Here is a 12,688-nt window from a genome sequence, read left to right as displayed (position 1 = left end):
TCATTTTTTAGAAAAATGTTTTTTTCCTTTTCAACTTAGAGAATTCATTTTCTTGACTTTAAGTATATATATTTTCTTTGATCGTAAATGATTTTCATTGATTGATCACATGAATATTTAGAATACTAACTTGCGATTTTTTTTTTCACTCAAACAATCATGGCCTAACATCTTACCCATAATTCAAACATTTGACTTATGTAATTTTGCTGCCCCACCTAAACGAAAATTTTACCCACATCTTTCAAGATTTGTGGATTTTTTTTTGGTTGAATTAAGAATGTTACTAGCTAATGCTACATATAAAAAAAGAACCAAAGTCTTTTTTAATTGGATAGGAGCCGATTGGTAAGGATCAGACACTTCATATAGACCGTGCCAAGATTCGATCCTCGCTACCAACAGTCCCTCATTTGATAAATGATCCATAAGTCCTTTACCTTGAAGTGGGGTCCATCCCTTCCCTCAAATTTTCGCCTATCTGCAAAAAAATAAATTTAGAAAATCCGCAATAAGGGCCATTTACGACACCCAACAATAATATACTAATAATTGTAGTTAACCACCAACATATTATTCAAATGGCAACAAGGGAGCAAACAAGTTATTGATTTGTCATTACCAACTGCAATTTCTCCTCTCCGTCGCCATCTTCTTTCTTAAAAATTCAAAGCCAAGTCGTCACAACTCGACCTTCCCTGTCCATGTTCTTGTCAAATGCCACCTCTCTCTCTCTCTCTCTCTTTCTCACACATACACCCACCAGGGCCACAGCCCACCTTATGGGTTGATCGGTCAAACCCAACGGTTCATCTTCTAGTTATGCAGTTCTCTTTCTACTCGTTGGCTGTATAGGTCGTCTTCTTTTCGCAGAATTTTTCATGTGAGTTTTTTCTCTTCCCTCTTTGAACCGATATGTGTGCCTGCAAGCCTTCACGCTTTGGTAGGAGCCTTCTCGTCGAGTAACTATGGAAATAGAGACCCGTTTGAGAGTTGACCATGCGCTTTCAATTAGTCAGCTCTTATGTTTCCATGAAAATATCTTCTACAACATGTGCCGTCGCAGTGTTGATTCCGGTAATTACGTGATATGGAAGCGTGACAGAAGCTGAAAAGGCTACAAGCAACCGAGGAGGATATGAACAGAGTGGATTTTCACGTAAAATTAGTCGGACAGCCTTCCTTGAGGCAGTCCTGCAGTCATATTTGTACCTCCTCCGCCTTATCAGGGGTTTTGATGCCTATCGATGCTCCGGCGTCCCAGGGACTGCATTCCAGTCGCAATCCTAGAAGAGATGCTAGAACCGGCATTGGGAGTTTTGCGTGGTTTCGAAGCCAAAGGTTGCTGTATTGGTTGCTAGTGATCGCTCTGTGGTCTTGTCTGCGGCTCTATGTGCAACCCAGGTGGGCTCATGGTGGCAAGAAGGATGATGTCATGGGTTCTGTAGATGAACCAAGCCACTTCATAAATGAGAGTTTCTTGACGGCTGAACATGAGAGCACTGCAAACAGGCAAAGAGCGAATGGTAGATTGCCAAATCTATTAATTAAGAGTAACATGAGAACTGTCCGACATTCGCGCAGTAGAGTTGAGAGGAAAAAGAAGGCCACGGTGGCAATGAAAAGCCATAACTTCGAGGAGAAGGAGACGCTTCCTATAAAGAATGCCTCACATGGTTTGATTGTCGGTCCATTCGTGGGTTCTGTAGATGAACATGAGAGCACTGCGAACAGGCACAGAGCGAATGGTAGATCGCCAAATCTATTAAGGAAAAGGAACATGAGGACTGTCCGACATTCGCGCGGCAGAGTGGAGAGGAAAAGGAAGGCCATGGCGGCAATGAAAAGCCATAACTTTGAGGAGGAGATGCTTCCGATGAAGAATGCCTCATATGGTTTGATCGTCGGTCCATTCAGTTCAATAGAGGACAAATTACTCGGGAGCATTGCGAAGAAGCAATCAGGAACCTGTTACCCGAAGGGGGATTTCGGACGGGCCGTGAGGTCGAGGAAATTCGTGTTGATATTTCATGAGCTCTCAATGACGGGTGCCCCACTGTCCATGATGGAGTTGGCATCTGAGCTTTTGAGCTGCCGGGCAACCGTGTCAGTAGTGGTCCTCAGCAAGAAGGGCGGTTTAATGCGGGAACTCATTCAGAGAAGGATCAGAGTGCTTGAAGACCGAACAGAACTCAGCTTCAAAGCCGCCCTGCAGGCCGATCTTGTCATTGCAGGATCGGCAGTATGTGCATCGTGGATTGGTAAGCAGTTCTTAGCAATAGCCAATCGAAATTGAGAAAATTATCATGGTCGACTACACTTTTATTTTCTTCCTTTCTTTCGCTTGCAATATGTTCATTCCATTTAATCTTCAGCATTTGAGGTGCCGAAATATACAACCTAACTTATGGCATTAGCGAGCAATAGAGCTGGCGATGATCTAGGCATAATTTCTTTATCTTTGAGTGCACTCTTTTCTCCCTTTTTGGCACTTTACCGGGCACAGTTTAAATTTTGAGCCAAGGCATAATTTTATATGGCATATCTCTGAAATTTTATCATTTACCATGCTCTCTCTTTAGACAAGCGTCATTTCAATGGTGAATTTACTTTCAGAACAATACACTGATCGATACCCAGCTAGTTCAAGTCAAATTGTTTGGTGGATCATGGAAAATCGACGCGAGTACTTTGATCGGTCAAGAATGGTGCTAAACAGAGCGGAAGTGTTGGTATTTCTTTCCGAGTCACAGTCTAGACAATGGCTAACCTGGTGCGAAGAAGACAACATTAAACTGAGATCAGCAGCAGCAATAGTGCCATTATCAGTTAACGAAGAACTAGCTTTTGTAGCTGGGATTGCCTGTTCTCTAAATACACCATCTTTCACCCCCGAAGGATGATGGAGAAAAGGCAGAAACTGAGAAATTTGTTAGGAAGGAGATGGGACTGACAGATGAAGACATGCTTATGATAACTTTGAGTAGTATAAATCCAGGAAAAGGACAGCTCTTGCTTCTTGAATCGGCACATCTGGTTATGGAAAATTACTCCTCGCAAGAATCAATTAGACTTCGACGAGGACATTTTAATTTGATTCCTGGGCATCCCTCAAGGTCATTGTTTGAGGAGTCAAATAATATTGGATTGCCAAACGAACGATCTATCCCCTCTGATCCTACCAACAAGAGTGAGAAGAAAAACTTAAGGATGTCTGGTTCATCAAGTGCATCAACTGACAAGATTTGGCCGTTTGAGAGCGGTCGCCCAATAAGGAGGAGAAAAGAACCATCAGAGAATGAAAGAATGAACAGCAACACGTTGAAGATACTGATAGGTTCAGTGGGATCCAAAAGCAATAAACTGCCCTATGTCGAAGAAATGTCGAGATTCTTATCCCTGCATTTAAACTTCTCAAAGTCAGTGCTGTGGACACCAGCAACTACACATGTTGCTCCACTTTACTCAGCTGCTGATGCTTACGTCATGAATTCCCAGGTAAGGAAACTTCAGAAGTACCCCTCCTTGTTTAAATGAATAGAGGGAGAAACTTTCAATTTCATTTTGGACAAGTTTCGACATTAAAGCCAGTCAATCCTGCATATCCCTGAATATTCATATTGAATCTGCTTGACCTTTGAGTATTTGAATATCCATATAAAGTGTTTTGGTTTTTCACTCATTGCTTGCTTCTTATTTAAAAAATGGCAGTGTGATTAGTCTATCCTTCAGGTCTTTCTATATCGCAGCTTTATGATTGCACTCGGTCTTGGTTAATCTCACGGTTCATCCTTGGCTGGGTATCTTCGTTGGCAGTGTTCTCCCTTCACTCTGTCATACTTTTGCAACCGAATTTTGTCTAGGAAAACAATACACACACACACACACAAACACTTGACGTTCTTTCTGCAGCACCTCTGTGAATTGCTAGTTCTAACCGCTTCCATCCAGCTAATTTTGGATGAGGAAGCATTAGAATTCCGTAGTGAAATCTAGAAAAGCAATCAAAAAGTGGAGAAATGCTGATCAGAACTGTTAAAACAAACAATTTCTTATCTCAATATTCGGAGATCTCATCTTGTTTTCTTTTTTTCTAGTCAGTAGTTAATATTTGAACTCTTTGAATGGCCGACAGGGGCTAGGAGAAACATTTGGGAGAGTGACAATAGAAGCAATGGCATTTGGCCTTCCGGTAAGAGCAATTTTCCCAGTTCAGTATACCGTTGGATATCATATCAGTGATTGTTTCTTTTCTACATAAGTTTTTTGGTGTTACTTGTTTCTGAGTTGGAAATTAGTTTTCTCTTGCTAGGTTTCTCTTGCCTTTGTCTGCATAAGCACAGCATCTCTAAATGCCTTCCCTGTCAATATTGATAGGATGATTCCGATCCATGGAAAGCTCCTTTCTCTTTAACTGTATTTCCAACTTTTAATAGCTCCTGTGTCACTGCACCCTGTGCCCCTCACATATCCACTTTGCATCTGTCTGAGAGATCAGAATGGGCACAACTTTTTGCCATCACGTAGTTGGAATGGTGCAGGTGCTCGGAACTGATGCAGGAGGCACGAAGGAGATCGTCGAGCATAATGAAACGGGACTTCTTCATCCTCCTGGTCGGCGAGGAGCTAAAGCACTTGCCCATAACCTCCAGTTTTTGCTTGAGAACCCATCAGTGAGGGAGCAGATGGGGATGAAAGGAAGGAGAAAAGTGGAGCGGATGTACCTAAAAGAGCACATGTACCTAAAATTAACGGAGGTTCTCTTCCATTGCTTTAGAACGAAGTGAACTTCTGAAACCAGACCATGTCTATTGTCATTCCTTTGATGGTACACAGTTCATTTGGAGAGCGCTAACGATTGGGCGACAGTATATTTAGCATAGCAGCAGAGGGTTTTCAAATACATTCACCGTGATAAGGAGCAAAAGAAAGTACATTCATTCATGCTTGCTTCTGGTGTATTTCTTCAGGGGATTCCTTGGATAAATTGCATTTTGCTGGTCATGACTTCTGGCTTGTGCTTGTGCTGAGCGTGACCTTTGCATATGCTCAATTGAGACTAGAGCAACTTCTACAACTACTTTGAACTCTGTAGAATTAAGATAGAACACCCCGCCAGCTTTCAACTGTGGAACTCTGCCTTGTCAATTATGTTGGATTTTAACTTTAACAAATAATAATAATAATAATAATAATAATAACATTTACCGGAGACTATAAGCACCAAACACAGCAAATGTTGGCCCAACGTGGCGATGTTTTGTAAAGGGCAAACCATTCCACTCGTGTTAAAAATTGATTACATAGGGGTTCTTCCAGCTGAATCATGAATTCAAGGAGGAAAGCGATGCATACAGATACAACGGAAAAAGATCTTGGCAGGAAAGCAAGAAGATTGATAAAAAAACGAGGAGAAAAAAAATAATAAAAAGAGGATGTGTGCTCATTGAATACACTACAAAGGATATGTTGTTTTGGATTGTTCTTTGGGACCAAGGTATGGTGAATAATTCACTTTAATCTGTTAGAGTAGGACCTGTGTTTGACATAGTGAACACTGTTGAACATCAAGGACTAAAAATGTGAATTCTCCGTTGTACTTTCCATTCCATAAGGTATCGTTGCTACCCGAACCTGAGATAATCCCAACAAAGAGTAGCCAGGAGAAGGAAAAGAAAAAAATACTTCTTAAAGCGAATAAGATTAGCTTGTACTCTTTTCTTCATGCAGACTGCGCAAACTTAAATGGTAGTATGCTTGGAACTTATATGGCATAGCTCATTACTCTCCAGGTTTCTTTGAAGTTAAACCATCTAAACAGGTGATTCCTTAGATTTCCCACCCTCCAAACCCTATGAAGGATACAGATCCTATTACAGAATTTGGCACCTGTTTATTGCGTTTTTCCACCAATCCTTTGGGCTACGCTTACAATCCACTAGATAACGTCGACATGTGGCTGTGAGTGACAATGTGAACAGAAGAGTTGAAGAGACGGAACTATTTACAGGGATAAGTTTACTGAACATCAAATTATGTTCAATATGAAAACTTAACCGGTCACAGACAGAAGTTTCACAAGATGCGAACAAGAGTACAAGACCACATGGCATCTCAATGAAGAGATGCTAGTTCGACAAGCTCCTTGTATTCATCTGAAACATAGGACTTCACCTTCATAGTGAGTTTTCCATCAGCCTTTCCTGGAGATGCATACTTTATGCCAATTACAGTGGCTAAACCTGCAACAAGATCAGCCAAGGATTAGGTTTTCCATACTGGGTAGGGATCACAGGGAGAAAAGATTCTGACAGTTTTATAACAATGACCACATTTATCATGTCAAATGAATTTCTGATGCTTGTGAAATTTAAACAGAAGATCCATTCATGGCAGTTGTCAAATTTAAACAGCTTCCTATAGCTTGTTGCGGGTGGTCTCTCATACAAATTTAAGCAACTGTAAACTTTATAAGGATAAACAGAACTGTTTAGGAAAATATTGATCAGCTCTTAAAGCACGATCGTGACCCTTTGTCACTTGCCATAAACCTGACACAGTTATTTGCATGTGAATTTTCAGTGCCATGTTGCAAAGCATCGATATGCAGTAACAAACATTTGACTTCAACTTGGTTCTGTAAAAATAGCTTACTAAAACCTTTATCAGACCATCTTAAAAACATTTTAGCTTACCAGTCTTCAGTAGCTAACACTTAGGCTTCATTCATTTAGCGGAAAATGTGGTGTTTCCAGAAATTGTTTTTCACGAAGCCATTTTCCAAGAAAATAACCATATTTTCCAGTGTTCAATTGAAATTTGAAAATGAACTAGAAAGTATTTCCACCATTTGGTATGGAAAATATTTTCCTACATGCACTCAATTTCAATAATTTTTTTATTATTTTATTATTTAAAATCTATTTCCAATTTTTTTTTTTTTTTTCCTTTCCTTATCTTTTTTCTTTTTCTTTTCTTTCTTTCCTTCTCTTCTTCAAACTTGCCTAGTCGCCGGCCGGCAACCACCCATTAGCGAGCTTCAGCCTAGCCATAGGCTGGTGAGGCCTCGCCTGATTTGGCAAGCTGGGTGGGGCTCGGGCCTCGCCTGAGGTCGCAAGAGGTCAGCAAGGCTCTAGTGATCTTGGGGCGATCTCAAGCGACCTCGGCTTCGCCAGCCTCACCATAGGCCGGTGAGGCTCGAGTCGGCATGTGGTCAGTTGCCGGCCACTGCCATGGCCTGCAACCAGCCAAGGCCAAAGAAGAAGAAGAAAAAAAAGAAAAAATAAAAGAAAAGAAATAAAAAAACTCAATTTAAAAAAGAATAAATAAAAAGAAAACATATAAATTAAATGAAAATGTGTTTGGTGAAAGAAATTATGGAAAATGTTTTCCACTTTTCAAAAGTGGAACATTTTTCCCTCTTTTGAAGGAGTTTTTTTCAATAGCGGAAAACGTTTTTCAATTTTCCATTAAACGAACGGGAAAATCTGGAAAACGTTTTCCTAAAAGTTATTTTCGCTGAAACGAACAGAACCTTATATAAGAAAAAGAATTCTGACACAGCATATTATAAACAATCTCCCTGACCAGAACATTTTCCTCATATAATTCAAAAAAGCATGTGAGAGTTCCTTACTTTGATGCACGCGACCATATAAAAATCTTTCACCCTTCCAATATTCCAAAGGTCTTGACCTAATTCTGGTGCTTCTCCTTACTCCAGAACTCCATGATGTGCCAGCAGCTAGCAGTAAAAATATCAAGATATGACATAACAATGTAGACATGCATGTGGGATCTCACTGCATATACAAATGCTAGCAAAAGTACCTGCAAGGCTTTGCCTCCTAGAAAGTTCTTTCCTAAGGCGACCCTTGGATGGATGTGCCTTCGATTTTTTGTGGGCATTTAATGAATTCTTGGGAGCACCAGCAAAAAAGTAAATAAAAGTTAGTCAAGACAATGGGCTAGAGAAAGCTAGCACCTTAGAGCACCTAAAGAGAAACAAAGCGAGGTGGAGGAAGCACAGCTCAAAACGTAACAACAAAATCATATTTCTGATATAAGATAACAGACATAACAGACAGCAGCTGTGGCGTCTCCTTTCCAAGTAACCCATAAGTGTTCGCTGCCAGCCTTCAATGGATAGGACCAGCCCCAAGTGTAACGATTAACGCTATGTTTTGTATTATCTGTTAATGATTATATCTTTATTATAGCATTCTTCCTTTCAAACACCATTCTGATACCATCACATGCAAGATCCAAAAACAGATTCACAATAGCATTCCATGCTGTCTAATATCTCAGGCTTCATGTTTTTCTATTTATTGCTAAACTCATAAAGCTGTAACATTTTAAACCAAAAAGGACCAGCTAGCACGTTAGCACTTAGCAATTAAGGTTGTTTGTGCATTTCTATCAATAGGTCTCATCAATAGGTCTCTCATAGAAGCATAAATGTTGCTCCAGCACACCACTATATTTCATGGCAAGAACTCCTGATCTATCATGGAATACACAGAGAAGAAGTAAAAACTAAGAACTAATTTTCAGGAACCATTACTAAGACCACTTCAATATATAAATGAAACTATGAATATTTTTAAGCAGAATGGGGTTCCTCTCATAATTCACAAATTCATCTAAATGAAATTTACCGGGCTTGTTCTTTTCTTAATTAATTAAAGATGCCATTTAGTCATTTCATGGGCATAGATTTACAAACAATGGCATTATAACATAGCAAGACATTGTCAATATACCCAGAACTGCTGCATACAAAACCACGTTCTGCCCCACAGACTTACATTACTGTCTCAGTAATAACACATGCTGCATTGCACACAAGATGCAAATAACAAACGCACATAGAGTTAAAAAGGCCTTGAACAATAACAATCAATCATTTCTATAGGTATAAATTTTAGATTTATCCCATAGACACCATTCTGTACCCGTTTTTAGATGCCCAAAAGAACCACAAAAGTGAAGGGATTACCTCAGTTTGCTCTCCAGGAGCTCTGTCAGTACTTGCGAAGGTTCCACCTGTTCCATCATCTTTTAATGTAGAATGGTCTGAGGGATCTGTTGGCAGAAGCTATCTCATAGTAAGTGAAAATTTCTAGATCAAAATTGACGCACTTGTGTGACTGCGTGAGGTGTACTTTTTCAAAACTGCAAACTGTACTTTAGCTCCCTTTGAGGAATATGAAAAATAAGTGAGTACAAGAAAATCAGTCTGCTGATAGTCTCCAGATGAGGGTTTCATGTTTTAAGTAGAAGCAGGAAGCTGGAGACATACCAACTTGATCATGTTCATTGTGATTCACTTCTCCGATGGTTGAGTTCTGCATGTCCACATCAAAGTGGGGAGATGTGACTGCTACCTGCAGCAAATTATCTTGTGTTAAATATCCCAAATAACCAAATTAGAGCAATTACGAATTGAGAACAAACAAAAGAGGATGGTTCACCTTCTCCGTTTGACTATTCATATCAGCAGAAGCATCGGGTAAGTCCTCTCCTAATGTCGTCAAATCCAAATTAAAGTTTTCATTGTTATCATTAGAACTGTACTGGGACCGACCTGTATGTGAAAGATTAGAATAATATCCAGTAATGTGTTGGAATTGATGCACATTATCTACTATACCGGCATCTTCTTCAACCATTGGCGACTTAGCATTGGGTAAGTCCTCTCCTAATGTCGTCAAATCCAAATTAAAGTTTTCATTGTTATCGTTGGAACTGTGCTGGGACCGACCTGTATGTGAAAGATCAGAATAGTATCCGGTAATGTGTTTGAATTGATGCACATTATCTACTATACCGGCATCTTCTTCAACCATTGGCGACATGGACTTTCCAGAAGTACCAGGTTCTTTCCTCATGTCAGCATCATCAGAGTAAATTTCCAAGCAATTAGAGAGGGGAGAATTCTTCGTGGCTGCCACATCAATATTAGCAGCAGAAAACGGGTCGATGGAGTTATCCTTAAACAAACGTTTCTTCAACAATATCAATGGGGCAAGAGGACTCTTCGTTGGGGGTGAAGGGACATCTTTTCTAGAAACATCCCCCCTTTTTGAAGGTGATTTACTGTGAATCCTCTTCAAAATGTTCTGTATATCAGAAAGTGCCCGTCTACCCAGTGACGTCTCTCTCTGTGAAGCATTCAAGTCATTCCCCATAATATCTTGCATATCAGGGAGGCTCAAGTTCTCAACGTTAACAGGTTTAATCTGCAAGCACTCTTGTAAAAGATTGACCGCACCATCTCCATCAAAATCTTCACAATTTTTGGATAATAAATCATCCAAAAGGTCATTGACCTTATTTTCTGCCATCTCAGAACCTATCATGGCGGATATTATCAGATCAGGCACTAAGAATGCGGAACTGAAAAGAATAAAAAAAGCCACCTTGAGATTTAACACTTAAAACCACCAGTTGACAACCACCTCTACTTACCAGCTAATTCAGTTTCATCTGTCAACTCAATTGCTTCAGGTTGTGTAGTATAAACTGGTCCAGGGACAATGTCGTTTTGAGATGTCAATTGCGAAGATATGATGTCGTTTTGAGATGTCAATTGCAAAGATATGACAGACTGATCAAAAAGATTTTTAAAGGACTTCCTGTATATATAAATTTTATTCTCAAGTCAGAATGACAATTTGGCTAATCATTTGTTACAAAAAGAAGAAAAAAATTCCTCTCTATCTTGCTGCTCAACCAAATAAAAGAGGAGAAACAAGCAAAGACCATACCTCAAGGTTCCTGGTCGGCGGGGACGTGCATTTCTCACAGTATCATACTGATTTTGATCCATTGAAACTCCAGTCTGTCTGTGTATTTCCCTCTTGGCATCTTATGACCAATACCAAGATAAGAGTTAATCCACATAATTCATGAAATACAGGAAGATTTTATGAAATGCAGGAGACAAAACATACTCTCAAACATCTCATAAGCCTCGAAAAATTCAACTGGATCTTCGTATCTATCAATATCAAATGTTGGCTCCAAGGTCACCATCGGCTGGCTGTGAAATGAAGATTTACATGACTAAACAGAAGCTGACGGACAAAAGCTAAACTTAATACTCTTTGAGACGGCTGATTCTCAACAAGTTTTACCTAGAATCAGGTTTCAGAGAAAACCGAGGTCGCTTGAGGCCCAAACCAGGCCTTCTTTTTCTAGTAACTTCATTTGCCATCACCGCATTTGCTCTGTTCTCGTCTTCTGATGCTGCCTTACTTGGGATACTAGTGTTCAGGAGTTCTGAACTATTGCTGACAATAGCCTTGGCTTGATCTAGAAGTCTTTTGGGACTTCGTAACACCTGTAATGGTGCGAGAAAAACTTAAGATTTTCCATTAAAGTCCTCATAAAGACTGATAAGAAAAGCAACGAGTGAAGGCCAGAGAGTCAATCTTCGCAGTCAGTACTAGAATGGGATAACATTCATCAAGTGGACCAAGAATTAATTTCTTCATACCCAAGTCCTGGATTCAACATGTGTCGGAGTTATCATATGACATAAATGGTACATGAGAAGCAAAAGTGCCCAATGTATCATGGACAAATACTTCCAATAAAGAAGAAATAGAACAGTAATGAAGAACCCTATCAAGAAAACAAAAGAACAGTAATATAGAACAATTCCTACAAAACAAAAAGCCCCTGAGGAGCTTTCTTTTTTTTTACCCTCCTGCAATAAGCATAAGACTAGCTTCCTCCTGCAATAAGCATGAGGCTCGCAATTAGCGCCGACCGCGCGACACTCTGGAACTCCTGTCATTATATCTTGTAATTAAACCTCTAGATTGATTTTGGTTATAAAGAAGGAGTTAATTGGAGCCGACACACTATTCCTACGCTCGCACTCCCCATCTTCGCTCCGCATTTCGCACATTGTCCGCGCAAAACGGCCCCGTTCCCTAAGACAATCGAGCTACGAGAACGGGAGATAAGACAAGTAACCTAAAGGAAATGACGAACGAACGAACGACAGGCAGAGAGCAAGAAACAATAGAGGGGCGCAGCAGGTGGAGAGAGAGAGAGGAGGCGGTACGACGGATTTGAGGTGGTCATGGAGCGAGTCGAGGTCGCGCTCGAGATCGTACGGCTCCGGGGCTCGCCGGAGGACGCCGAGCGTCCGGGGAAGAGCGAGAGGACGGAGTACTCCGCGAGCGGATCCGCCGCCGGGTCCGGCCGCGGAGCTCCGCTCGCCATCTTCGGCGGCGGCGGCGGCGGCGGCGATGTGGAGGACGCGACCGCTGGGAAGCGGCGGAGGGCGGAGGGCGGAGGGAAGGTTCCCTGAGAGATGACGATGAAGAGAGAGAGAGAGAGAGAGAGAGAGAGGTCTGACTGATTTCGAAAGGAAGGGGGAGAGAGCGGGAGCGAAGCCCGAGTGGGAATTATTTGCTTTGCCTGGGACTGAAAAAAGTAAAAAAAAATAAAACTGACTTCCTATTTTCCTGCCAAAGAATAAATATCCTATTTTCTTGCCAAAGAGTAAAAAGTATTATTTAAATTTAAAAAAAAAACTTGAAAAAAGTTATATAATTTTCGAGTCAACTCTTTTTTATAATATAATGTAAATTTCGGGTAACTGACTTCCTAGTTTCTTGCCAAAGAATAAAAATCCTAGTTTCAAAGAAGTATTATTGAAATTTTAAAA

General features: G+C 40.5%; 2 protein-coding genes across 2 annotated transcripts; one reads left to right on the top strand and one right to left on the bottom strand.

The window, feature by feature from the left end:
• Positions 1-642: 642 nt before the first annotated feature.
• On the top strand, positions 643-5,110 carry LOC104449857. Its single transcript, XM_010064144.3, is given in 5 exon segments — positions 643-2,261; positions 2,617-2,881; positions 2,883-3,498; positions 4,136-4,192; positions 4,542-5,110. Coding segments are annotated over 5 exon segments (2,307 nt in total). The 5' UTR covers positions 643-1,138; the 3' UTR covers positions 4,788-5,110.
• Positions 5,111-5,873: 763 nt separating this feature from the next.
• On the bottom strand, positions 5,874-12,414 carry LOC104449856 (centromere protein C). Its single transcript, XM_039314964.1, has 13 exons — positions 12,080-12,414; positions 11,142-11,347; positions 10,959-11,047; positions 10,773-10,872; positions 10,474-10,640; positions 9,833-10,357; positions 9,656-9,766; positions 9,477-9,589; positions 9,305-9,389; positions 9,002-9,087; positions 7,831-7,918; positions 7,637-7,744; positions 5,874-6,242 (listed from the first exon to the last, which is right to left on the bottom strand). The coding sequence occupies exons 2-13, from the start codon at positions 11,219-11,221 to the stop codon at positions 6,115-6,117; spliced, it is 1,680 nt and encodes a 559-aa protein (XP_039170898.1). The 5' UTR covers positions 11,222-11,347; positions 12,080-12,414; the 3' UTR covers positions 5,874-6,114.
• Positions 12,415-12,688: the final 274 nt, after the last annotated feature.

Source organism: Eucalyptus grandis, chromosome 6 (assembly GCF_016545825.1).
Source record: "Eucalyptus grandis isolate ANBG69807.140 chromosome 6, ASM1654582v1, whole genome shotgun sequence".
NCBI classification, from domain to species: Eukaryota; Viridiplantae; Streptophyta; class Magnoliopsida; order Myrtales; family Myrtaceae; genus Eucalyptus; species Eucalyptus grandis.
The sequence above is the reverse complement of the archived record's forward strand: the minus strand, read 5'-3'. Positions and strand labels throughout refer to the sequence as shown.

Bases quoted from the DNA above. Each gene is read 5' to 3' on its own strand.
- LOC104449856 (XM_039314964.1), bottom strand. From the start codon at position 11,221: ATGGCAAATGAAGTTACTAGAAAAAGAAGGCCTGGTTTGGGCCTCAAG. The intron at 10,873-10,958 runs GTATGTTTTGTC...ATTGGTCATAAG, and splicing joins GGCTTATGAGATGTTTGAGA to ATGCCAAGAGGGAAATACAC. The intron at 7,919-9,001 runs GTAATCCCTTCA...GGTGCTCCCAAG, and splicing joins CTCCTGGAGAGCAAACTGAG to AATTCATTAAATGCCCACAA.